Source organism: Phytophthora infestans, genomic scaffold (genome assembly GCF_000142945.1).
Source record: "Phytophthora infestans T30-4 supercont1.6 genomic scaffold, whole genome shotgun sequence".
NCBI lineage: Eukaryota > Oomycota > Peronosporomycetes > Peronosporales > Peronosporaceae > Phytophthora > Phytophthora infestans.
The window spans coordinates 2,678,169-2,703,119 of NW_003303753.1; the positions used below are offsets into that span (position 1 = coordinate 2,678,169).

Here is a 24,951-nt window from a genome sequence, read left to right on the forward strand (position 1 = left end):
TGTATGTCGAACATACGAAGCCACATGGCTGTAGACAAATTATCAGATCGTAGATATCTTAGCCTTGAATCGATAAGTAGCTCATGTACATTAGATAAAGTACTTTCGCTGTCTACCTAACAGCTCAACGTGCTATATGATATGTCCGTGTATATCCGGCAATGTATCCAATGGGTGTGTGTCACGGTAACCAGCACCCATGCATTGAGTCACTGCTGTTCTCGGTACTTTGGCATCGTGTTACTGTGCCTACGCTTCTAATGAATCAGTCTGTATAGCCAAGCGCGTCACTGACACGGGCATAGGTCACAACCGCGGTGATACAGGCAAGCTGACCACGCGTCTGTAGGTAGTAGACAGCGCAATATTTGGCGCGCGGCGGGTATACCTTAGCACCTTATAAAAATCCGCGACTCAACCGAGCTCTCATCTCGACCATTATGGACAGGACACTAAAGTACAGTACTACGTACAGCCACATCGCCTTGCGACGGCCACCTGTATGGTCATCACTACTGCAAACGTGCTTGTGGCTATGTAGGCAGCAGCTTATTCGTCGCGCATAGTGCTCACTTAATATTGTAGTTTACATTAGTGAGCGCACATTAGTGAAATATACGCTGTGAGCGTTGATGGTACAGATAGCATGGGTGTACGTGTGCTAAGTCAGCGAGTGTACTTTCCACTACCTTAACGCGTATGCAGATAGGGACGCAAGGGTACACAGTAGATATCATGCGCTAATTAGTAAGTGAAACGTGCAACGCTCTGTAGATGTGTCAACACAATTGATAGCGTCATAGTCAATTCACCGTATGTGCGACCCCAAGCCTCGTACCGTCAGTCAGTATACTAAATACAGATAAAGGTAGAAAAATGGGGGCCTAAAAGGGTATATATACAATTACTTGCTCTTCTGCTGCTTCTTTTGCTCGATGTACTTGGCGTTTTGGGCGGTCAGCTTGCGAGGGCGGCTGCGCCTCTTTTTCTTTTTGGGGTACCAGTCAGGGCCCATCGCCTCCTTGACGCTCGCCAGGTTTTCCTGGCGGCGCACTTCGGTCGAATCAGGTGGTGGGGGCTTTTCCTCCCAGAACTCAACCGCTTTTGGGCCGTTCTCGCGGGCAATACAGCACCGCACGATGTCCCGCCCCCTGATTGTACGGAATGCGTAACCGTACTGCAGCCTCCCGCAGCAGACGTCCTCGACCGCCGCGGGTTCAGCAGAAGCAGGTCAATATTGATTTTGCACATGGGCATCGCCATGTTGCAAACTGTGAAGAAGCTTATATAATTACTGACGTGCGTAAAAATATTAGGTATTCCAGCGGGTATTTACTGCTAGGTGTATTAGATTAAAAAATAGTAGTATTATATCATAAGCATCGTATTGTTTTAACCAATAAAACAAAAATAATTTCCAATACACGGCCATTTAATGCTGAGACTCATTATCAAACAAAAATTGTTATTTTAATTTTGGCAATCGCTTAAATAATGCTATTTTCATTTTTTTAAACCAAACATACGTTTAAGCAATAACAATGATTTTAAACACAATCACGTAGGTACCATTCACGCATGCAGTGCGGTGTCCGGGTGCAACTAACGCAAAGGTCATGGAGCCTTCTTAAAAAATATATATTATATATGATGATAAAAATACTCGAGTTTGAAAAGGTGCGTGGAAAATAACATCGCAGAGCTCTTACAAAATACTGGTCTGTGAAGTCTACATTTATAGTAATAAATATCTCTATTTGAGAAGTGTGCAGAGCTCTTACAAAATAAAGTGGTTACTGTGCCCGATTTGCAGTACATACAACAGGTTTTGCGAAGCTAAATGTAAGAAATCAACCATCACAGCTCGCCTGGTTGTTTGCATCCAATCAATGTGTATCGTTCACGGCAGAAATGTTTACCTTACGTTCAATCGCGAGGGCGAGAGGCGGTCGGATCGTGCGACAGATCCAGTCAGTGTCGAAGGTCGACGGGTATTGCCCAATCATGGCGCGAGTTAATTGTGTCCACGTTTTGACTATTTGTGTAGTTTTGGCATATCTAGGTCGAGTCAGAAAGATATGCGCAAGAAGGGACCAAAACGTATTAGACATACCAAGTGTAGCCATGCAAAAAGGCAGGAAAATGCAGCAAGAGAGGAAGCCGACGGACTCATTGACAGACGGACGGACAGGCTGCAAGGGTAGAAGCGGTGCGATGGCGGATGTTGAGCGGACGACGAACGGACAAGACGAACTTCATTCTTGCTTTCTTTGGGGGGCGGGGACTTATACTCGTCACCTGCAGTAGCTACGCGGAGCAACCGCGCGCCCAATGAAGCTGTCGCTGCGACAGGCGCAGTCACATTGGCGTCAATGACTCCTCTGCTCTCCAGCATCGATCCCATTAACGCTGCTCTGGAAGCTGCAGTGGCACATTTTCCACTGCCGACCGGTACAGTGCGTGTGTGCCACCCAACGGAAGACGAGTGGAACGCGTTTGCAGACAGCTAGGATCCAATCGCTCGACGCAACTATCTTGAATGGTTTCCTGACATGGCAGAGATTCACATCATCAAGTTTGCTGACGCTCCACACGAAAATTTACACTGCAGAGCTAAACGAATTTCGTGAGCGGCATGTCAACCGATGGCTCAAAGATCACTTGACCGCCAAGAATTTTCAAGGGCGACGATGGTGTCCAGATCTCAGTTATGGACCACGCCAAGCAACACCCGACTCGGTGCTTCCTCCGAGCGTTTCAATATTTGCAGACTTTCGGAAGATTAAGGTTGTGATTGGAATTTCTCAGCAGTGGGGATGGCACCTGGAGAGCTCGACCAGAAGGCGATTGCGATATGGGCCGCGATGCCAGGAGTCGAATATGAGCTATGTGTGTCGTTCGATCCAAACTTTGCGAATGCCGAATACAAGTTGTATGATGCTCGCGTCCATCCACTCGTACAGCTGGCTCCACTTCCAATCGTCGCTCCAAGAACGGCGATCCAGTTGGCAAACGTCGAATCCTTGGTTGTCCGCCACGGATGGCGCTCCCTGTAGGGCTTCCTGCAACGCTGTCGGTGGATTTGTAGTCTCCATTGGTCTGGACAATGCGTTAATCAGACGTCCTTTCCCGCTTCCTTACCGGGTAACCAGTCTGTCCGTCCGTCCGTCTGTCAATGAGTCCGTCGGCTTCCTCTCTTGCTGCATTTTCCTGCCTTTTTGCATGGCTACACTTGGTATGTCTAATACGTTTTGGTCCCTTCTTGCGCATATCTTTCTGACTCGACCTAGATATGCCAAAACTACACAAATAGCCAAAACGCGGACACAATTAAGTCGCGCCATGATTGGGCAATACCCGTCGACCTTCGACACTGACTGGATCTGTCGCACGATCCGACCGCCTCTCGCCCTCGCGATTGAACGTAAGGTAAACATTTCTGCCGTGAACGATACACATTGATTGGATGCAAACAACCAGGCGAGCTGTGATGGTTGATTTCTTACATTTAGCTTCGCAAAACCTGTTGTATGTACTGCAAATCGGGCACAGTAACCACTTTATTTTGTAAGAGCTCTGCACACTTCTCAAATAGAGATATTTATTATAATAAATGTAGACTTCACAGACCAGTACTTTGTAAGAGCTCTGCGATGTTATTTTCCACGCACCTTTTCAAACTCGAGTATTTTTATCATCATATATAATATATATTTTTTAAGAAGGCTCCATGACCTTTGCGTTAGTTGCACCCGGACACCGCACTGCATGCGTGAATGGTACCTACGTGGTTGTGTTTAAAATCATTGTTATTGCTTAAACGTATGTTTGGTTTAAAAAAATGAAAATAGCATTATTTAAGCAATTGCCAAAATTAAAATAACAATTTTTGTTTGATAATGAGTCTCAGCATTAAATGGCCGTGTATTGGAATTATTTTTGTTTTATTGGTTAAAACAATACGATGCTTATGATATAATACTACTATTTTTTAATCTAATACACCTAGCAGTAAATACCCGCTGGAATACCTAATATTTTTACGCACGTCAGTAATTATATAAGCTTCTTCACAGTTTGCAACATGGCGATGCCCATGTGCAAAATCAATATTGACCTGCTTCTGCTGAACCCGCGGCGGTCGAGGACGTCTGCTGCGGGAGGCTGCAGTACGGTTACGCATTCCGTACAATCAGGGGGCGGGACATCGTGCGGCGCTGTATTGCCCGCGAGAACGGCCCAAAAGCGGTTGAGTTCTGGGAGGAAAAGCCCCCACCACCTGATTCGACCGAAGTGCGCCGCCAGGAAAACCTGGCGAGCGTCAAGAAGGCGATGGGCCCTGACTGGTACCCCAAAAAGAAAAAGAGGCGCAGCCGCCCTCGCAAGCTGACCGCCCAAAACGCCAAGTACATCGAGCAAAAGAAGCAGCAGAAGAGCAAGTAATTGTATATATACCCTTTTAGGCCCCCATTTACCGCCCCCTAACCTTGCAGCGTGTCTGTCCGTCCGTCTGTCAATAAGTCCGTCCGGTTCCTTTCTTGCTGCGTTTTCCTGCCTTTTCGCATGGCTACACTCGGCCTGTCTAATACAGTTTCGTCCCATCTTACCGACCGCGCCTACCTTTCTGACTCGACCTAACTATGCCAAAATTACAAATATATCCAAAAGCGTGACGCAATTAACTCGCGCCCTGATTGGGCAATACCTGCCGACCTGCGACACTGACTGGATCTGTCGCACGATCAGACCGCCTCTCGCCCTCGCGATTGGACGTAAGGTAAACATTTCTGCCGAGAATGAAACACATCGATTGGCTGCAAACAGCCAGGCGAGCTGCGCAGATACTTGATTATTGCGCAAAACCTGTCGTATGTACTGCAAATCGGGCACAGTAACCACTTTATTTTCTAAGAGCTCTGCACACTTTTCAAATAGAGAAATTTATTATTATTAATGTAGACTTCACAGACCAGTATTTTGTAAGAGCTCAGGGATGTTATATACGATATTAATAGTATTAATATTACTAATATAAGCTTCACAGGCCGCATTTGTAAGAGCTCGGCGATGCTATTTTCCACAGACTTTCTAAAGTAGAGACGATAGTATTTTTTAATACTAAAGTAGGCTTCACGACCAGCGCTTTTTGTAGGGACTTTGCGAATATAAATATATATTTTACTTCACTGACACTCACCACTGCCACCGTGCAATGAAGGCGCGCGGCTGCACGGTCATTGCGCTATCTGCTCCCGTGCACTGCACCCGACGAATGCATGCGCGCACGATAGATAATTGTTTTAGTCAATTTATATTGCATGTAAAGTATATATTTGTTTATAAATCTGATAATATTAATATGAAAGCAAAGCCAAATAGTAATAGTATAAAACATTTTAGTATTTTGCCTAATGAATAAATTCCACCCTTACAGTACCGTGCTATTGGCAAATATTTGGACGCAAGTAATTGGTTAGAGCAATATATTTTGCTAACTTACTCACAGTTGTGGGCCCTACGTGCAAGCAATGCGAGGCGAAGATTGACCCGCTTCTGCTGAACCCGCAGCGGTCTACGACGGATGCCCGGGCGCGCTGCGTCGGTTGCGGGAAGCTGCAGTACGGCTACGCATTCCGTACAATCAGCGGGCGGGACATCGTGCGGCGCTGTATTGCCTGCGAGAACGGCCCAAAAGCGGTTAAGTTCTGGGAGGAAAAGCCCCCACCACCTGAGTCGGCCGAAGTCCGCCGCCAGGGAAGCCTGTCAAACGTCAAGAAGGAGAGACTGGTACCCCAAGAAGAAAAAGAGGCGCAGCAGCCCTCGCAAGCTGACCGCCCGGAACGCCAAGTACATCGAGCAAAAGAAGCAGCAGAAGAGCAAGTAATTGGTAAATATACACTTTTAGGCCCCCATTTTCCTACCTATATTTGTATTTAGTATACTGGTTGACGGTGCGAGGCTTGGGGGCCGCACAAACGGTAAACTGACTATGGCGCTGCCAATAGTGTTGACGCACCTACGGGGTAGCGCGTTTCAAATATTAATTAGCGCCTGGTATCTACTGTGTACCCTTGCAAGTTGGCCGTCCCTATCTGCTTCCGCGTAACAATAGATCGAGAGTACACTCGCTCACTTGGATACATGCAAACCATGCTATCTGTGACATCAGCGCTCACGGCGTATGTTTTATTAATGTGCGCTCACAAATTGAAACTGCAGCATCGAGTGAGCACTACACGCGACGATTAAGTTGCTGTCTAAATAGATACGAGCACGTGTGCGGTAGCGCAAACAATACCGGCGGGTGTGGTAAGTCGAACTGTCTGTACGCAGTACTATACCTTAGTGCCCTGTCCATAATGGTCGAGATAAGAGCTCGGCTTAGTCGCGGGTGGCTATAAGGTGTACCCGCCGCGCGCGTAGATACTGCGCTGAATACAGGTGACAGACGCGCGGTCAGCTTGCCAGTATCGCTGCAGTATGGCCTGTGACCAGTTAGTGACCTGCTTGGTCATATAGACTGATACATCAGAAGCGTAGGCCCAGTAAGCCAGCACGACGACGCAAATGTACCGAGAAAGCGACAGTGATCCTATACATAGGTTTTAGATATCACGAGCGCGTGATATACACTCATTAACGACCTCGCAATATATGCACGGATACATCACACCGAGCTGATAAGTTGGCAGCGGAAGTACGTCACCTAATGTACATGAACTACTATTCGATTCACGTCTAAACACCACTACGATATGATAATCTGCCTACCTCCATGTGGCTTCGTATGTTTTTCTTACATATCGGAACCAGTAAATGCCACTCGGAAAAGAGTTACACCACTCTGTCAGTTAGTAGCTATGCAAATAAGTCAGTAAGTGTGTCAGCTATGCAAGTAAGATCAATGCATGCGGAAAATAGTGGAAAGACGCTACAGTATTATCATAAAGAGCTCAGCGGAACTGTTGCAAAGCATAATATTATTGTTTGTGGCGATCATTAGCAAAACAAAACTGTCTTAAAAGATACTTCGCGGAAGGCTGACCAAACCTTGCTCTAATAGACCGTCGCAATCAAAGATATGGTGTCGACTGCCTCACCGCGATGACGTGACATATGGTATTATGTTTGAGGAGGCGTATTTAGACCCCCAAACTAGGATTCCTCACCGATCTATGCCAATTCCGTAGCATCATGGATACTGACCCGTCTTCTGAACAGCATATATTACATTTGCAACCACGCGCGCCTCCGATTGGCGTCATTGTGGGAGCTATGCGCTCAAATGAGACTATAGACGAAACCTCCCGGGTAAGATTGTGCTCATCTTGCAGATCACGTTAAACCCTGGTCATGTCTACCATAATATGTGAGCATTCAGGATATTGTGTGCGGTGTTGTTTTGGATCATAACATAAGTAGAACACGGAATATATAATTTATGTTGCTTTGAGTTAAACAAGCTAAGCCCACCGCAGCGCAGCGGGAGGTGGTCAGCCTTCTCTACACCAACCAACCATGCCCTAGCGTCCGCGGAGCGGACGCCCAGACCGCTAGTCCCGCCACCTAAACTTGCAGCCTGTCCGTCCGTCCGTCTGTCAATCAGTCCGTCGCTTTCCTCTCTTCCTGCTTTTGCCTGCCTTTTCGCATGGCTACTCTGGACCTGGCTAAAACAGTTTCGTCCCATCCTATCGACCGCGCCTACCTTTCTGACTCGACCTAACTATGCTAAAATTACAATTATATCCAAAAGCGTGACGCAATTAACTCGCGCCCTGATTGGGCAATACCGACCGACCTGCGACACTGACTGGATCTGTCGCACGATCAGACCGCCTCTCGCATTCGCGATTGGACGTAAGGTAAACATTTCTGCCGAGCACGAAACGCATCGATTGGTTGCAAACAGCTAGGCGAGCTACGCAGATACTTGACTACTGACATTTAGCTACGCAAAACCTGTCGTATGTACTGCAAATCGGGCACAGTAACCACTTTATTTTCTAAGATCTCTAAAATAGAGATTTTTATTATTATTAATGTAAACTTCACAGACCAGTATTTTGTAAGAGCTCTGCGATGTTTTTTTTCACACACTTTTCAAAGTAAGACGATATTAATAGTATTCTTAGGATAAGCTTCACAGGCCGCATTTGTAAGAGCTCGGCGATGCTATTTTCCACACAATTTTCAAAGTAGTGACGATAGTATTTTTAATATTAAAGTAGGCTTCAAGCTAAGCCAAATATTAATAATATAAAACATTTTATTATTTAGCTTAATAATAAATATCAACCTTTTATTACCGTGCTATTGGCTAATATTTAAACGATTAAAACAATATATTTTGCTAACATACTCACAGCTTGCAAAATGATGGGCGCTACGTGCAAGCAATGTGAGACGAAGATTGACCCGCTTCTGCTGAACCCGCAGCGGTCTACGACGGACCCCCGAGCGCGCTGCATCTGCTGCGGGAAGCTGCGGTACGGCTACGCGTTCCGTACAATCAGCGGGCGGGACATCGTGCGGCGCTGTATTGCCTGCGAGAACGGCCCAAAAGCGGCTGAGTTTTGGGAGGAACCCCCCCCCCCCACCTGATTCGGCCGAAGTGCGCCGCCAGGAAAGCCTGCCAAACGTCGAGAAGGTGATGAGCCCTGACTGGTACCTCAAGAAGAAAAATAGACACAGCCGCCCTCGCAAGCTGACCGCCCGAAACGTCAGGTAGAGTGAGCAAAAGAAGCAGCAGAAGAGTAGGTGATTTGGATATACATCCTTATATCCCCTTACCCCGCATAGTTTTGTATACTGGCTGACGGTGCAAGGCTTGGGGTCGCACATACTGTAAGCTGACTGTGGCGCTACCAAGCGTGTTGACGCACCTATAGAGCGTAGCGCGTTTCATATAATAACTAGCACGAGGTATGTACTGTGTACCTCTGCAAGCTGGCCGTCCCTATCTGCATACGCGTCACCGTAGATGTCACGTACACTCGCTCACGTGGGCACACGCAAAACCATGCTATCTGCACCATCAGCTCTTATAGCGTATATTGCACTAATTGGCGCTCACAAATTTTTACTACAGTATTGAGTGGGAACTACGTGCGACGAATAAGCTGCTGTTTACGTAGATACTACCACTGCGTGACAGTGCAGACCGTACAGATGGACGTGGTAAGGCGATGTGTCTGAACGCAATATTGTACTTTAGTGTCCTGTCCATAATGGCCGAGATGAGGGCTCGGTTGAGTCGCGGATGACTATAAGGTGTACCCGCCTCGCGCGTATATATCGCGTTGGCTACTGCTAACAGACGCGCGTTCAGTATACCTGTATCGCTGCGGAATGGCCTGTGCCCAGTTAGTGACGCGCTGGATTATACCGACTGATACATCAATAGCGTCACAGAAAGCTAGCACGACGACGCAAAAGTCCCGATAAAGAAGCAGCGACCCCATGCATAGGTTGGGTATCACGAGCGCGTGGCAAATACACTCATTAACGACCTCGCGATATATGCACGGACACATCAAATAGCACGCCGAGCTGATAAGTAGGTAGCGAAAGTACTTTATCTAATGTACATGAACTATTATTCAATTCAAGTCTAACCATCACTACGATTTGATACTCTGCCTACAACCATATATCTTCGTATGTTGCAGCCGGTCAAAAGAATGTGCACGCAGTGGGGCTTCTTCGTCCGATCTGGACGAGGCCTTTTATCGTACATATCGGACCCAGTATAATGTCAGTCGGAAAGGATTTACGCCACTCTGTCAGTCAGTAGCTATACAAATAAGTCAGAAAGTACGTCAGCTATGCAAGTAAGATAAATGTATGCGGAAGATAGTGGAAATACCCTTCAGTAACATCACAAACAGCTCAGCATATTAATTTCAAAGCATAATATTGATGTTTGTGGCGACCGTCGGCAAATACTACCTATCCTAAAAGATACTTCGCGCGCGGAGCTGATTAACATTGCTCTATTCGACCGTCGCAATCGATGATATGTGTCGACTGCCTCACGGCGATGACGTGCAGATGGGTAATATGTGTGAGTAGGCGTATCTACGCTAGCTACACTGGGATTCCTCACCGATCTACGCATATTTCGTAGCATCATTGATACTGACCCGTCTTCCGTACAGCATATATTAGCTTTGCAACCACGCGCGCCTCCGATTGGTGTCATTTTAGGGGCTATGCGCTCAAATGCGATTATAGACAAAACCTTCCCGGGTAAGATGGTGCTCATCTTGCAGATCATGCTAAACCCTGGTCATATCTACCATAACACGTGAGCACTCAGGATACTGTGTGCGGTGTTGTTTTGGAGCGTAATATAAGTAGAACACAGTATACATGTACTATATGTTACTTTGCTGTACGTAGAAACGCTAAGCACACCGCAGCGCAGCGGAGGTGGTCAACCCTCTCTACACCAATCAACCATGCCCTAGCGTCCGCGGAGCGGACGCCCAGAGCGCTAGTTTTCCTACCCTTATCTTGTTTTAGTATACTGACTGACGGTACGAGGCTTGGGGTCGCACATACGGTGAATTGACTATGACGCTGCCAATTGTGTCGACGCATCTACAGAGCGTTGCGCGTTTCACTTACTCATTAGCTCATGATATCTACTGTGTACCCTTGCGTCCCTATCTGCATACGCGTTAAGGTAGTGGAAAGTACACTCGCTGACTTGGCACACGTACACCCATGCTATCTGTACCATCAACGCTCACAGCGTATATTTCACTAATGTGCGCTCACGAATGTAAACTACAGTATTAAGTGAGCACTATGCGCGACGAACAAGTTGCTGCCTACATAGCCACAAGCAGCGTCTCAGATGTGATGACCATACAGGTGGCCGTCGCAAGGCGATGTGGCTGTACGTAGTACTGTACTTTAGTGTCCTGTCCATAATGGTTGAGATGAGAGCTCGGTTGAGTCGCGGATTTTCATAAGGTGCCAAAGTATACCCGCCGCGCGCATAAATATCGCGCTGTCTACTACCTACAGACGCGTGGTCAGCTTGCCTGTATCACCGCGGTTGTGACCTATGCCCGTGTCAGTGACGCGCTTGGCCATACAGACTGATTCATTAGAAGCGTAGGCACAGTAACACGATGCCAAAGTATCGAGAACAGCAGTGACTCAATGCATGGGTGCTGGTTACCGTGACACACACCCATTGGATACATTGCCGGATATACACGGACATATCAAATAGCACGTTGAGCTGTTAGGTAGACAGCGAAAGTACTTCATCTAATGTACATGAGCTACTTATCGATTCAAGGCTAAGATATCTACGATCTGATAATTTGTCTACAGCCATGTGGCTCCGTATGTTCGACATACATATCGGAACCAGTAAATGTCAATCGGAAAAAATCCACGCCACTCGGTCAGGCCGTAGCTACGCAAATTAGTCAGTGAGTGAGTCAGCTTTACAAGTAAGATCAATGCATGCGGCAAATAGTGGAAAGACCTTCAGTAATATCATTAAGAGCTCAGCGGAACAATTTCATGTCATTATATATTTGTTTGTGGCGACCATCGGCAAAATTTACCTGTTCTAAAAGATACTTCACGCGAAGAGCGGGCCAAACCTTGCTCTTATAGGCCGTCGCTATCGATGGTATGGTGTCAACTGCCTAACGGCGATGACGTGCCAAATGGTATTATGTTTGAGTAGGTGTATTTACTCCAGCTTCACTACCTATCTATACCAATTTGGGATCGTCATTGATACTGACCCGTCTTCTGCACAGCATATATCACATTTGCAACCACGCGCGCCTCCGATTCGTGACATTTTGGGAGCTATGCGCTCAAATGAGATTATAGACAAAACCTTTCGGGTAAGATGGTCCTCAACCTGCAGATCAAACCCTGGTCATATCTACCGCTGTCAGATGAAACGAAGGAGTATCTCTCGGTGGACAGCCTCGAAGAAGGCGCGGATGCAAATATCTTTGAGCAGAAGTTTTTGAACCATCTTAACTTCTCCGGTATCCCTCCGCACAGGATTGTTCTGAAGGTTGGAACACCTATCATCATGATTAGAAACCTGAATAGCGACGCAGGACTTTGCAGCGGAACGCGGCTTCGGGTTGTGTCACTGCGCGAGAGAAGCATCGAGGCCAGCATTATGTCCGGGCCGTTCGAGGGTAAGAAGGTGTTCATTCTTCGGATCGTCTTTTATAGTGAGGACGATGACAAGGCGTTCCTGTTCAAACTCAAGCGTAAGCAGTTCCCCGTGGTCCCAGCGCTCGCGAGGACTATCAACAAGGTCCAAGGACAATCGATCCATCACGTGGATATCTACTTGGAATCACCGGTCTTCGCACATGGGCACCTTTATGTGGCGTTGTCGAGAGTGACTTCAAGGAAGGCGATTAAGATTGCTGTGGATCCTGAGGCCATCGATGAGGCCGGGCACGTACACACCAACAATATTGTGTACAGAGAGATCTTTGGAATGCGGACTTGGTAGGTCACGTAATGCATATATTACATTTAGCTTTGATTTCGAAATGCTCACTAATCCGTCGCAGCGCAGCGGAGTCGGTCAGCCCACACTACACCAACCAACCATGCCCTACCGTCCGAGGAGCGGGCACCCAGAGCGCTAGTCCCGCAATACAGAGGTGCTCTTAAAGTGTGAGCTCCCACATCAAAACACACTTTGCGAGAGCACTTCTGGCGGGACGGAAGGAATGCAGCACTCGGTCTCACAAGAGCAAGGAGCCCAAGACCAAGTACAAGGACAGCTCAAGAACAAGAGATCGAGACAAAAAACACTTTAAGAGCATGAGTGAGCTTCGCGCCTGTACACTTAAATAGCATAGCATCCGAATATACAGTTTTAAAACATTTTCGGAGCTGTGTGAGCCCCGTGAGGGGCTGGGTCACTCTCTGACACCCTGTTCATACTACTGACATGACCTGAAGGGCTGGGCGGTATCGAACAGACCTGGGAAACCACTCAACAGGGATGAGGCAACAGCTTTGACGTACCCAAGAGGCAATAGCGCGATGCGGCATCTGAATTACCATGTACAGCTGCTTGGTCCACAGCAAGGAGTCAGCGGAGCCAGATGTGGGTGAGGTTGGACGCAAGATCATCATACCTCCGAAGCTTACAGGTGGACCCCGCTACCTATACCAACGCTTCTTCGATGCCATGGCTATCGTCCGTGAAACAGGAGCCCCGAACCTGTTCATTACGATGACATGCAACCCGAACTGGCCTGAGATCAAGGAAAACTTACGCCGTGGAGAGACAGCATCCGACCGACCGGACAATGTGGCTCGCGTGTTGATGGAGAAATTAAAAGCTCTTAACAAGGATCTTGATGAGGGTGTACTGGGGACTCAAGCCGCTCGAGTCCCTGTAGTGGAATATCAGAAGCGTGGTCTTCCCCATGCCCATATACTGCTTATCCTGCATCCGGAGGACAAGCCAACTACCAAGGAAGACGTCGATAAGCTGGTGTCCGCTGAGCTCCCGGATAAAGAGAAGTACCCCGAGCTGTACGATACGGTGATTTTCAATATGCTGCATGGACCCTGTGGTCAACAGAGCCCGAACTGCCCGTGCATGAAGAACGAAAGGTGTTCCAAGAAGTTTCCACTGGCGCTCGCGGACGAAACGGTGATGACCCCCGACAAATACCCCACGTACAAGCGTGGTCGCCGTCCGGATGGAATTCTGTGCCATAAGGGGAAAGTATGGGACAACGCGACCATCAATCAATGGGTAGTCCCGTACAATCCGTTTCTGTCGCAGAAATACAACTGCCACATAAACGTCGAGGTTTGTGCCACGAACAAGGCCATCAAGTACATCTACAAGTACGTCTACAAGGGCTCGGACATGACGACAATCACGATTGAAGGCGAAGAAATTCGGGCGAACGAAAATCTTCAGTATCTCCTCGGGAGGTATATTTCTCCGGTAGAAGCTTGCATGCGGCTATTCATGCATCCAACACAAGGATCAACACATTCTGTTGTGACGCTACCTATCCATTTGGAAAGAATGAACATGGTTGCTTATCGCGACCAAGCGCCGACCCCCCCCCCAGCTTCACAACTTGATTGACCGCGGGGACAGATCAATGCTGACGGAGTTTTTCAAGCTGTGCGCGCGTAATCCAGAAGATACGGCCAATCTACTGTACAAGGATGGGCCGCGGAAGTACAGGTGGACGGAACACAAGATGTGGGAGCCATATACGAAGTACGTTGCTTCTCTGGGACGCTTGGTACACGAATCTCCGCAGGACCCGGAACGCTTCTACTTGCGACTTCGCCTGTGTAACCGACGCTCGCCTAAGTCGTTTGCGGATCTTCGAACGGTTGATGGTACGGAACATCCTACATATCAGCAAGCAGCTTTGGCGCTTGGATATTTGGAGAATGACGACGAGTGGATACATTGCTTACGCGAAGCCGTCGAAGTCAAGATGCCGTACCAGCTACGCCAACGCTTCGGCAACATCGCAGAGCTCTTACAAAATACTGGTCTGTGAAGTCTACATTTATAGTAATAAATATCTCTATTTGAGAAGTGTGCAGAGCTCTTACAAAATAAAGTGGTTACTGTGCCCGATTTGCAGTACATACAACAGGTTTTGCGAAGCTAAATGTAAGAAATCAACCATCACAGCTCGCCTGGTTGTTTGCATCCAATCAATGTGTTTCGTTCACGGCAGAAATGTTTACCTTACGTTCAATCGCGAGGGCGAGAGGCGGTCGGATCGTGCGACAGATCCAGTCAGTGTCGAAGGTCGACGGGTATTGCCCAATCATGGCGCGAGTTAATTGTGTCCGCGTTTTGGCTATTTGTGTAGTTTTGGCATATCTAGGTCGAGTCAGAAAGATAGGCGCAAGAAGGGACTAAAATGTATTAGACAGACCAAGTGTAGTCATGCGAAAAGGCAGGAAAAAGCAGCAAGAAAGGAAACGGACGGACTTATTGACAGACGGACGGACAGGCTGCAAGGGTAGAAGCGGTGCGATGGCGGATGTTGAGCGGACGACGAACGGACAAGACGAACTTCATTCTTGCTTTCTTTGGGGGGGCGGGGACTTAGACTCGTCACCTGCAGTAGCTACGCGGAGCAACCGCGCGCCCAATGAAGCTGTCGCTGCGACAGGCGCAGTCACACCGGCGTCAATGACTCCTCTGCTCTCCAGCATCGATCCCATTAACGCTGCTCTGGAAGCTGCAGTGGCACATTCTCCACTGCCGACCGGTACAGTGCGTGTGTGCCACGCAACGGAAGACGAGTGGAACGCGTTTGCAGACAGCGAGGATCCAATCGCTCGACGCAACTATCTTGAATGGTTTCCTGACACGGAAGAGATTCACATCATCGAGTTTGCCGACGCTCCACACGAAATTTACATTGCAGAGCTAAACGAATTTCGTGAGCGGCATGTCAACCGATGGCTCAAAGATCACTTGGCCGCCAAGAATTCTCAAGGGCTACGATGGTGTCCACATCTCAGTTATGGACCACGCCACGCAACACCCGACTCGGTGCTTCCTCCGAACGTTTCAGACCAATGAAGAGTACAAATCCACCGACAGAGTTGCAGGAAGCCCTACAGGGAGCGCCATCCGTGGCGGAATACCAAGGATTCGACGTTTGTCAAACTGGATTGCCGTTCTTGGAGCGACGATTGGAAGTGGAGCCAGCTGCACGAGTGGATGGACGCGAGCATCATACAACTTGTATTCGGCATTCGCAAAGTTTGGATCGAACGACACACATAGCTCATATTCGACTCCTGGCATCGCGGCCCATATCGCAATCGCCTTCTGGTCGAGCTCTCCAGGTGCCATCCCCACTGCTGAGAAACTCCAATCTCAACCTTAATTGTCCGAAAGTCTGCAAATATGGGCAATGCGTTAATCAGACGTCCAGCAATCTCTTGCGCAGCAATTACCGAGTGATCTGATTTTAATTTTTATTTAAAATAAAAAATTATGAATTCTTGTGATGCCTGGAAAACCGGTTTTATACCGGATTTTATTGTGACATTACACAGTGACTCTAAGAGTGAAAGCTGCGTATTTGGTTTAAATACTCACAGATTGTTTTTTTTTTAACATACCAAGAGAAGGGCCGTCGTGTATGTCACATCTCTTGAATGTGTGGGTACGTGAGTATTATAGTATACTCTTTTCTAGCCATTCCATATATTTTGCTTTTATGAAGGGGTCTGTTGTTTGTCGCCTTCAAACAGAATGTAGAAGTGAACTTATTTATATTATGTACTAGTAGTCATATGCATGACTTTTGAAAGGTCGTTTGTTCTGCAACCACTAGCTGAAGTGTCGTCCGTTGTAAACTTCAAAGTGTTGCACTTGTACTAAAGCAAGTGCTGTTACCGCCGAGCTGAAACCTCAGCGGTTGCTGCACTTTTTAGCATTAGCGACAGCACTTCCCCCTTCGATGACGTAGTCGAAGTTCTTGAGCTCTACGCGATCTTGTAGTCGATTGTCTACTTGATCCGGAGCGCTTTACCCAGAGCTCCCACTTCGCTCTGCTTGTGGTTATTCCTGACAAAGGCTCGCACAGCCACTGGAACGTCTTGTAGCAGCATGTCTGCTGGATCTTAGGGAGTCCTCTTTATTACTCAGACCTCTCCGGCGCACCTCAATTCCATGGCGCTTTGCTTCCGAGTTGTAGCGCGCATTAGGCACCTTGTCCACAACGTGCCCTTAACTGTTGTGAGCAGCGTGCTTCAACACGTCATCCCTCACGTTCAGAGAACTGTCTGCGTAAACCTTAAGACGGCTAGCATGAGCTTCACGTCCCTGCCCAGTGATGAGGTTCTCTATCACGAAAATCCAATTGGAGACCGTCCCTGTCACCTGTGCCGGTCTACACCAATTAACACGCAGTTGACTGCGTGTATGCTGCCAGACATCGGCGTACAGCACGTAGTCACCGATGTCGAACTGTGCCACAGCTGCTCCTAACTTTTTGTTGTGACTCATACGAGCTCCAGCTCGTTCCTCGCGGTTCACTTGGTTTGTACAACGATGCATTTCATCAAGTACTATGCGCAGATTTTTCACGTGGTCTTGCTTCAATGCCTGTATACTTGCCCGTGTAGCCATTTCAGTCGGTCCTGGAAACGCGAAATGATCGGTTGGAGACATTGCCGGTAGTCCCGTCATCGTCGCAATGGGGGCCACGCCTCCTAGCGATGGCGACGGTACGTTGTTGAGCACCATCTGCACGATCTCCACCACTCGTGGCCATTCCTGTGGCTGCATTCTTCATTTGGATATAAGGGCACGGCAACAGCGGAGCGCTTCGCGCATCACCACTTCCACGGTGCCTTTTGACCACGGGCATATTGCCGTTGTGAAGTGGTGGTGCGCACCTAATGCGTGTTGCAAAGCCCCAATGGTTTTGTTCTTGAAGTGTGTGCCCTGGTCGCTGACCCAGGTGCGACACACTCCGAACGAAGCAAACCACTTAAGCAAGCCGTTAAATGCTGTATCTACGTCTGCTGTTGCACACGATAGCCGCCACACGTACTTGGACGCATCGTCCTTAATAACCAGGATGTAAGCTGACTCCCATGATCAAATAGTCCAAGTGGATGAGCTCGTTCGGGTGCTCTGCGTGCATTCCTTCGCCTAATACCCTAGATGTGGTGGACCACCGCGTGTGCTCGCACACTGCAGACATCGTCGAGCAAAGAACTCAACATCTTTGCTCATGCCCGTCCAGAAAAACTCGGCCCTCATCTTTTCCAGCGTCGTTGCCACTCCACGATGACCCGCGACCCAAAAATGACCAACCACACAAACACCAAGTTGCAGCTCGGTTGCTTTGTCCGGAATCCAAATTATGTTGGCAAAGACTACGTACACCGTTTGTTTTCTTGACTGTGTACCTGGTGCACCGTTCCGAACCGTCTTACACAGTTTGAGTTCATAACCGGGTCAAGGGATTGGAAAGTCAACGTTGGTGCCGCCATCTGATTATCCGTTTTTCATGCATAAGCAAGTCGATTTTGGACGAAGTCGGTGCGGCTTCGTGTAGAATAGAAACACCTTACAGGAGTGAATGTCGGTGTCAAGTGAGATTTATGAACTAAGAGTCATTTTCATCTAAGTCTTGATGATGTTTGTCCCCAAGTCGAAGAGGTGCTCGCCCCGCGCCAGTTTGCTGACGTATTTTATTATGAAGGCGACTCAATTTGTAAAAGAAAGCATGCTTACATAGCAATTATTCTCTGGCTAAGATATCGGTAGCGATAGAACTGCATCGCAGGACTAATTTTTCCCTCGAGATCACTTGGCGCGAAGTCATATCCGAGAATACACAGCTCAAAAAACATTAGAACGAAGACACCGCAGTTGTAGTTATCCAGTTGCGTGAGCCACTGGCATCGCGTGAATCGAAATCGCTTTGGAGACTCCAGTTGAGGTAACCGAGAAAGCAATTCACTCTTCAAGTACGCTCGAAGTTGCTTGAACCTATCTCCAGCTTGCTGAGGATCGTAAACCTTCACCTCGTTGGAATTAAAATCCACAGTCACAGCGCACCAGTGATTAAGCCCATAGTTTATCGCCGCGAAAAAAAGGAGTCTATCCTTGTCGAGATCCATACTGGCTCTGGCATTTTTAAGGTCTTTCCAGACTGCTTGATGTTTTATGGATTCGACGTCGAAATTGGGGAAGCGAAGCACGTCGGAAGGAATACTAAAAACAATAATTTTGTCGCTGTTGCGCTTCACAATTGCTTTCACCGCGGTATCGAGACAAGGCCCTTCGATCATTGTTCTCCCACACAGCGATGTAGCCCAGAAAAAATCGCCAAGCACGTCCACGTTCTTCAGTCCCTTACAAATATCGTCTTTTTCTAGTATTCCTTCAGCCCACACAGCTTCACGTGGTTGCCATTGACAGCTATCAAAATCTTCCACCCACTTTATGGCTTCATCAATGATATCAAAGTGCGAGACTGCTGTATGCCACGACCGCATTGCTTTGAGCGTTTTCACATCATACGCGGTTCTTCCTGTCACCACGGTTACATCCTGTTGCGATATTCGATGTTTATGGTCGCTGAACCAACGATTCTGGAATAGGGCTACTTGAACCTCACACGCATCAATTCTTTGCCTTGGTAGCACAGTCATCACATTTTTTGTGGGGGTTGGCTGCTTTTTTTCCCGGTGAATCACCGTAATTTTTGCTCGCTTCGTTTGAATAATTGAACGTGCTCGCATCGCAAGTGCGAATTTATATGTGGCCCCATTTGTAACAGCCTCTTCCAGGATTGACAACGAAGGTGTATCTCCATTAGCCACGGCGTCCACTAGACGATTCGTCTGACGAAGCTCTTCAAGTGTCTCCTTTTTTCGCTCTGCTCTTTTTATCTTTGGACGTCCCGACTTCTTTGCTGTTTTAAACACCTTCCAGCTTAGTTTTACGCTCTCTGGTTTAGATGGGTCATTATCTGGAAATGACACAGTTCGCTGATTGAACACATCATCGTTTTCTGACTGCTCCGCAGCTCCGGTAGGGTTCACAGCTTCACACAGCGTTTTGGATTTGTCCACAGTTTCCGATTGGTACCCAGTTTCCGATTGGTGCACCGTTTCAGACTGGTCCATAGCCCGAGACATGATTTCAGATTCGCACTCGTAGCGAGTAGTACCTTGATCACTGTTTGTAAATTCATCCTCCATCTCTTCAATAAGCGATAAAAGCGCCCTTCCTTTAGGAGACAACCGGACCTCCTCCATATCCTGATCATCAGTGTTAGCATCTAACACAGTCTGAAGCTGAAACGGTTCCACAGCCAGAGTCAGGTTGTGGAACCGTTTCAGACTGAGCTGTAGCTGTGTCCGTAATACGAGAATCCAGCACTTCTGCTTCACGCTGCTCTTCGCCGTCATCTCGTTGTAGACTCAGGTTTATGTATGAATTTTCAAGAACGCTAACAGTGGGGCACTGACCAGCTTTAACATTATCCAAGAACTGCATCATCGCCTTAGACAGCGTCTCATGTGCCCTAGTGCCCCACCGAGAACCCACGTCTGCAATCTGTCTTCCAAGACCAAAAAGCTCGTTGAACTTCTCACGTTCGGTCTTGATCCGTCCTATACACGGCCTCTGAACCGTGCGCACTTCGTACGGGCTCGTTAATTCATGTTTGTTCGAACAGAAAATATCTATCACACAACATAAATACAGAATCAGCATCAATCGACAAGAATACAATGATAAGCATTGTAATAATGTGATACAGTCTCAGACTGTGCCACAACTTGAGATTGGCACACACACCTGGTATGTTCGGCGACCGTAGTTCCGTAAGTACGCCTCCAGTGTCTTCCAGTCATCGAACATGTTCACGTCAATCTTCGAAACGTGAACCAAATCATCCCGAGCGACGATACCACCATCCCCAGAGCCACGATTCGAAACGGTAGCGTTGTTTCCGCTGGTAGTGTCCGATTCAGACGCACCGGAGGATTCTGAGCTGGCATTGGTGCTGATAGCGTCAGATCCAGAGACGTCCGAAGACATTCCACGGCTGTGTGAGCGAGAGCGCCTCTTCTTATGGTCACGTTTTCGGCGTTTAGGCAACTTACCCCCACTTCGGGTTCTACGACGCGAAATATGCGTGCTCGGTCGTTTCTTCTTGCGCGTCGGGGCTCGCTGGCGTAGCGATGATCTAGGAGTTTCGGCAGCACTGTCACTATCTTTACTACTGGAAGCCTCATTTCCGGATGCTTCATCGCTCCGTTTTGGCACGCGGGCGTGTCTGCGCGGCATTCCGGAGGCTAAACCCAAGCCACGTGCTTGCTGTGTGGACTGAATTTGAAATGGACGGAGGGAGGGGGTCGCCAGTCAGAGTGATGGTCATGGAATGGCTCAGTCCATCTGGTCGGGGAAGGGGATACACATCCCACTGTATTAAACTTTCTTCGTAAAAAAAAAAACGGTGTACTCAGCCATTCTCAATTATGTTCTTTGTGTCCTTCCACATCCTATCTGCAGTAGATTGGACCGCGCCACTGGGAGGCGTCCCTGCGCCCTGAGTCGCCACGATGTCGGCCACCGTAGGCCACTGGAACGACTCATCGAGCTGTGGCGATAAAGGTAGCTCCACATAACCAATTGCGCACACGGTTTTGTGCGCGGATCCTAAACGTGATAGCAGGTCTGCCCACACGTTGTCATACCCTGCAATGTCGTAGATCTCGTACTTATAGGCCATGAAAAGTAGTGACCACCTATGCAACGTATCTGCAGTGTATCGCGGCACCGACTTAGATACACTGTGGGTATCAAAAATGTAACGTAGGTTGCGGTGGTCGGTGTACAGGGAGAAACCATGCGGTCGATGCAGCAGAAAGTCTGCTCGCTGGCACGTTTCAATGATTGCATAGGCCTCTTTCTCCACAATGGCCCTCGCATCGCCGAACCGCTGAAAGTCCCGCTGAGCATCAACAATGGCTGATGATCTTGCTCGCTTAGCGGTCTCATGGCATGATTCTGCGAAACTTGGGTTTTTGCAGCGCCCTAGTGCTCGTCACTGGCGTCAGTATACACACATAGTCTCTTCGTTGGGCGGAGTGTGCTAGCTGCAGCGCATGTTGCAGTGCTGTTTTGCAACGACGTAAAAAGTCTTCTTGTTCTGGTCCCCAGCCAACGTCACTTAACAGCACCTTTCAAACCTGCGGCCTAGTACGACCGCCTGCATTTTCATACGTTTTCTCAATAAACTTCAGCAGTGGGTCGATCAGTTTATTATATGCTGGGAGTGACGTTCGCATCCAGTTCAGAGCGCAAACGAACAGTTGCAGCTCTTGGCCTGTGGTGGGCAACTGAAGTTTCGTCAACGCCTTCACTCTAGCTGGATCATGCCGCACGCCGCCATTGGCCACAATGCGACCGCACCACATTGCTTCCCGCAAGTAGAAAGATCACCTCTTGGAATTTTCCTTTAGGTCTTTATTTGCACAAATAGTGAGCACCTTCTTCAGTAAGGCTAGTATACCCTCATCAGTGTCATTGTAGCCCAGAAGGTCATAAATCCATATCAAAAGTCCATTGTTGAACACCTCGGAGAACATCTCCTGTACCGTAAATTACACGTATGCCACGCTGTTGGTGCCCCCCCCCCATGAGCACACGAGTCGAAGTAATCACTCCTTCCTCCGTCAAAATTGAATAGATGTCCTGAGAGAACGGAGCCATAGCAAATTGCCAAAAACCTTTGAAGAAATCTAGTGAAAAGAAATATGAAGATCCACGTTAGCGATCAAAAATGACTTCAAGAACAGCGATCAAAAATCCCTACAAGAACCGGCATCGGCCAGACAATTTGCTCCACACACGCATTGGGTCCCCTAACATCCACTGGCATTTGGTTGGCTCCAGCCTTAGGTTTGCTCACTACATGCGGTGGTGAGCACCACTCACTCGGAGGATTTCGGTAACACAGATCTGCAGCGATGAGCGCGTCGATGTGCCCCTTCATGAACTCTCTATGCGCTTGTGAGTATCGATGAGCACCGCATCGCACAGGAGTGACACCGGGTTTCAACGTAGCCTCCATCGGCGGCATGTTCACAGGAGAATCACGGCCGATCACCAATCGAAACACGTCAATAAACTGCATCCGCATCTTAAGAAGTTCTTCTTCGACAAATTCGGCTGACGCTCCCAAACTACGAGCTTGCTCCACCTTTTTATAAAGGAATCTCCTTTATCTGCTGACTTTCAGCGTTCTTATCATCATCAAATACCAAGAAACAGGTCTGGACCTCGTCTTCACTCATAAGAGTCTCTTCCTTTGTCGCTTCAGGCGTTAGCACAGCTGTATTGTACGCCAGTACGCTCGCGCCACAATTAGTAGTTTCTTCACCAACATCACTCATATCCCACACATACTGAGCTTGTTGAGCAGCGGCGAATAATTTCCCCGGGCTGTAGCCGAGCCGCTCCATGATCAATCGAGACAGCAGTAAGTCATCAATCCCGGGTGGTAGGTGCTGCTCCGTGACCCAACAAACCACGTTTCGCAACTCGAGCGGGCTACCTGGTGTCGAAAACTTTATAATGAATCTTGAATTTACTCTTTACAGCCACTGATATGTCCCCGATACCAGTCACCGCAGTACTTTCCGGTAAAGCTTGACGAGCCATCCACTTTCCCTTTCTGGAGAACAGCGTCAGGAGCTTCGTCGTCACCACAGACACTTCCACCGCGCTATCCGGCGTGATATCTGCGTCTACTGCATCCATCACGACACACGGGATTGCTGGTGAACATGGCCTGGCCACACTCATTGTTGGAGCTGCCGCTTCAACACTTTTTTGCCGGTGCTTTTCTCGTGTAACTCTTTTGCTTCAGTAGGGCTAGCGATGTTTGGGCACTGGATAACACCGTGCGTCTGATCTTCACACTTAAAACACTATTTGTCCGACTTAAAAGGTTTTTGAACGGTGTCTAACTTCGGCATCCCATCTCCTGCAGGTTCGCTGGACCGTTGTCCGCTGCATTTCGAAGTTTTGTTACCTGTACCACGTTCTCCCTGAGTTTTCTTTGAGTTGTTTCCAAATCCCGGATGCAATTAACCCTTGGCGCTAGTTTTGGCTTGCGCCGGTGGCGAGATGTGGGCTTCAAAGCGCATAAATCCCTCCAGTTCACTGCGAGCCCACTTCAGAAAGACTTGTATATTTGCCTTAGTCTGCTTGCGCGTTTGACGCCCCAATTGGTCCTTCACAGCAGCACTGAATGCTGGTGGACGCAAGGCCTCCACCACGTATACAATCACTTTCCACATCTACTTGCATCACATCCTCCATGTTCAACCTGTCGCCTATCTCGCAGAATTCGGCCATGAGGCGAGAGAGTCGAGACTTCGCATCTTGTAATTCCACGTTCATACAGAGCATCTTCACCTCCTTATCCAGTGTCTTGTACGCAGTGTTGTCTGGTAGGCGTGCCGACAGAAAATAATCCCTCCGCTCCGCTTCGGTCACATCCTTCTCGTGTTTAACCTGAATTACCCAGCTAGAAAGTCCACGCGTGGGATCACCTTTGAGCCCACGCGTGGTATTTGAAGCATTGGTCAATTATAAAACAAAATAATATATGGGATGGATTTATGCGTAAGTAGAATGCGCAATGACAGTCTCGGTTTGTCTTCAGCCCACACACGCCGAAGAACTGGTTTATGAGTGGGTCTGAGCAGCCAACCAGTAAAATGATGCCTTCTTTCCACAGACTCCACACTTATGTTGAGCCCGTAAAGCTGTTCCACTAAGACGCTGGTATTGAGCTAAAGAGCTAAATGTTCGCAATGTGTGCGTCAGAAGGGTTTCTACTCCAGAAGAATTGGTATTACTACCAGGACGCGTTGGTCGCTGCATTGTGAAGTTGCTGAAGACTAGTTGGTGGGCCAACTGCGAGATGAACGAATTGAAAATTGCGATGGTCTACTCCAGGCAGCTTGCAGCAGTCAATTCGTATTGGTAAGCACGATAGGCGTCGGATACAATCCTTCCAAAAAGGGTGGCAAATACACGATGATGTCACTGACCATGTTCGCTCCATCTCGATGCATCCTTGTCGTAGATGGTCGTGTACGTCAATAGCGGAAAATTTCGAAACGAACAGCTCGCCCATGTGAGGTCGCTGTATTCTACGCACGTACTGCAGTGTTTTAGCTTGACCACCGCCATCTAGAAGTTTATGACGTCGCCGAACGCTGTCTGTACCAGGAAGAGACGTACCGCGATTGGAAATAATGCATTTTGGCTTGTGGTCGGCCCAACAACGTGCATACATTGGCTGGCCTTTTGAAGTTTTGCTTTGTAGCATTTTGAATGAGCCGCGAGAAGGCCCAGTCGAAAACCAGTCTTTCATGTAC

General features: G+C 48.2%; 1 protein-coding gene across 1 annotated transcript; it reads left to right on the top strand.

The window, feature by feature from the left end:
- Window positions 1-15,043: 15,043 nt before the first annotated feature.
- Window positions 15,044-15,908, top strand: PITG_04758 (uncharacterized protein; the record flags this gene model as incomplete). Its single annotated transcript, XM_002905438.1, has 2 exons — window positions 15,044-15,455; window positions 15,538-15,908. 2 exons carry the CDS (start codon window positions 15,044-15,046, stop codon window positions 15,906-15,908), a joined length of 783 nt encoding a protein of 260 aa, XP_002905484.1.
- Between the last annotated feature and the right edge of the window lie 9,043 nt (window positions 15,909-24,951).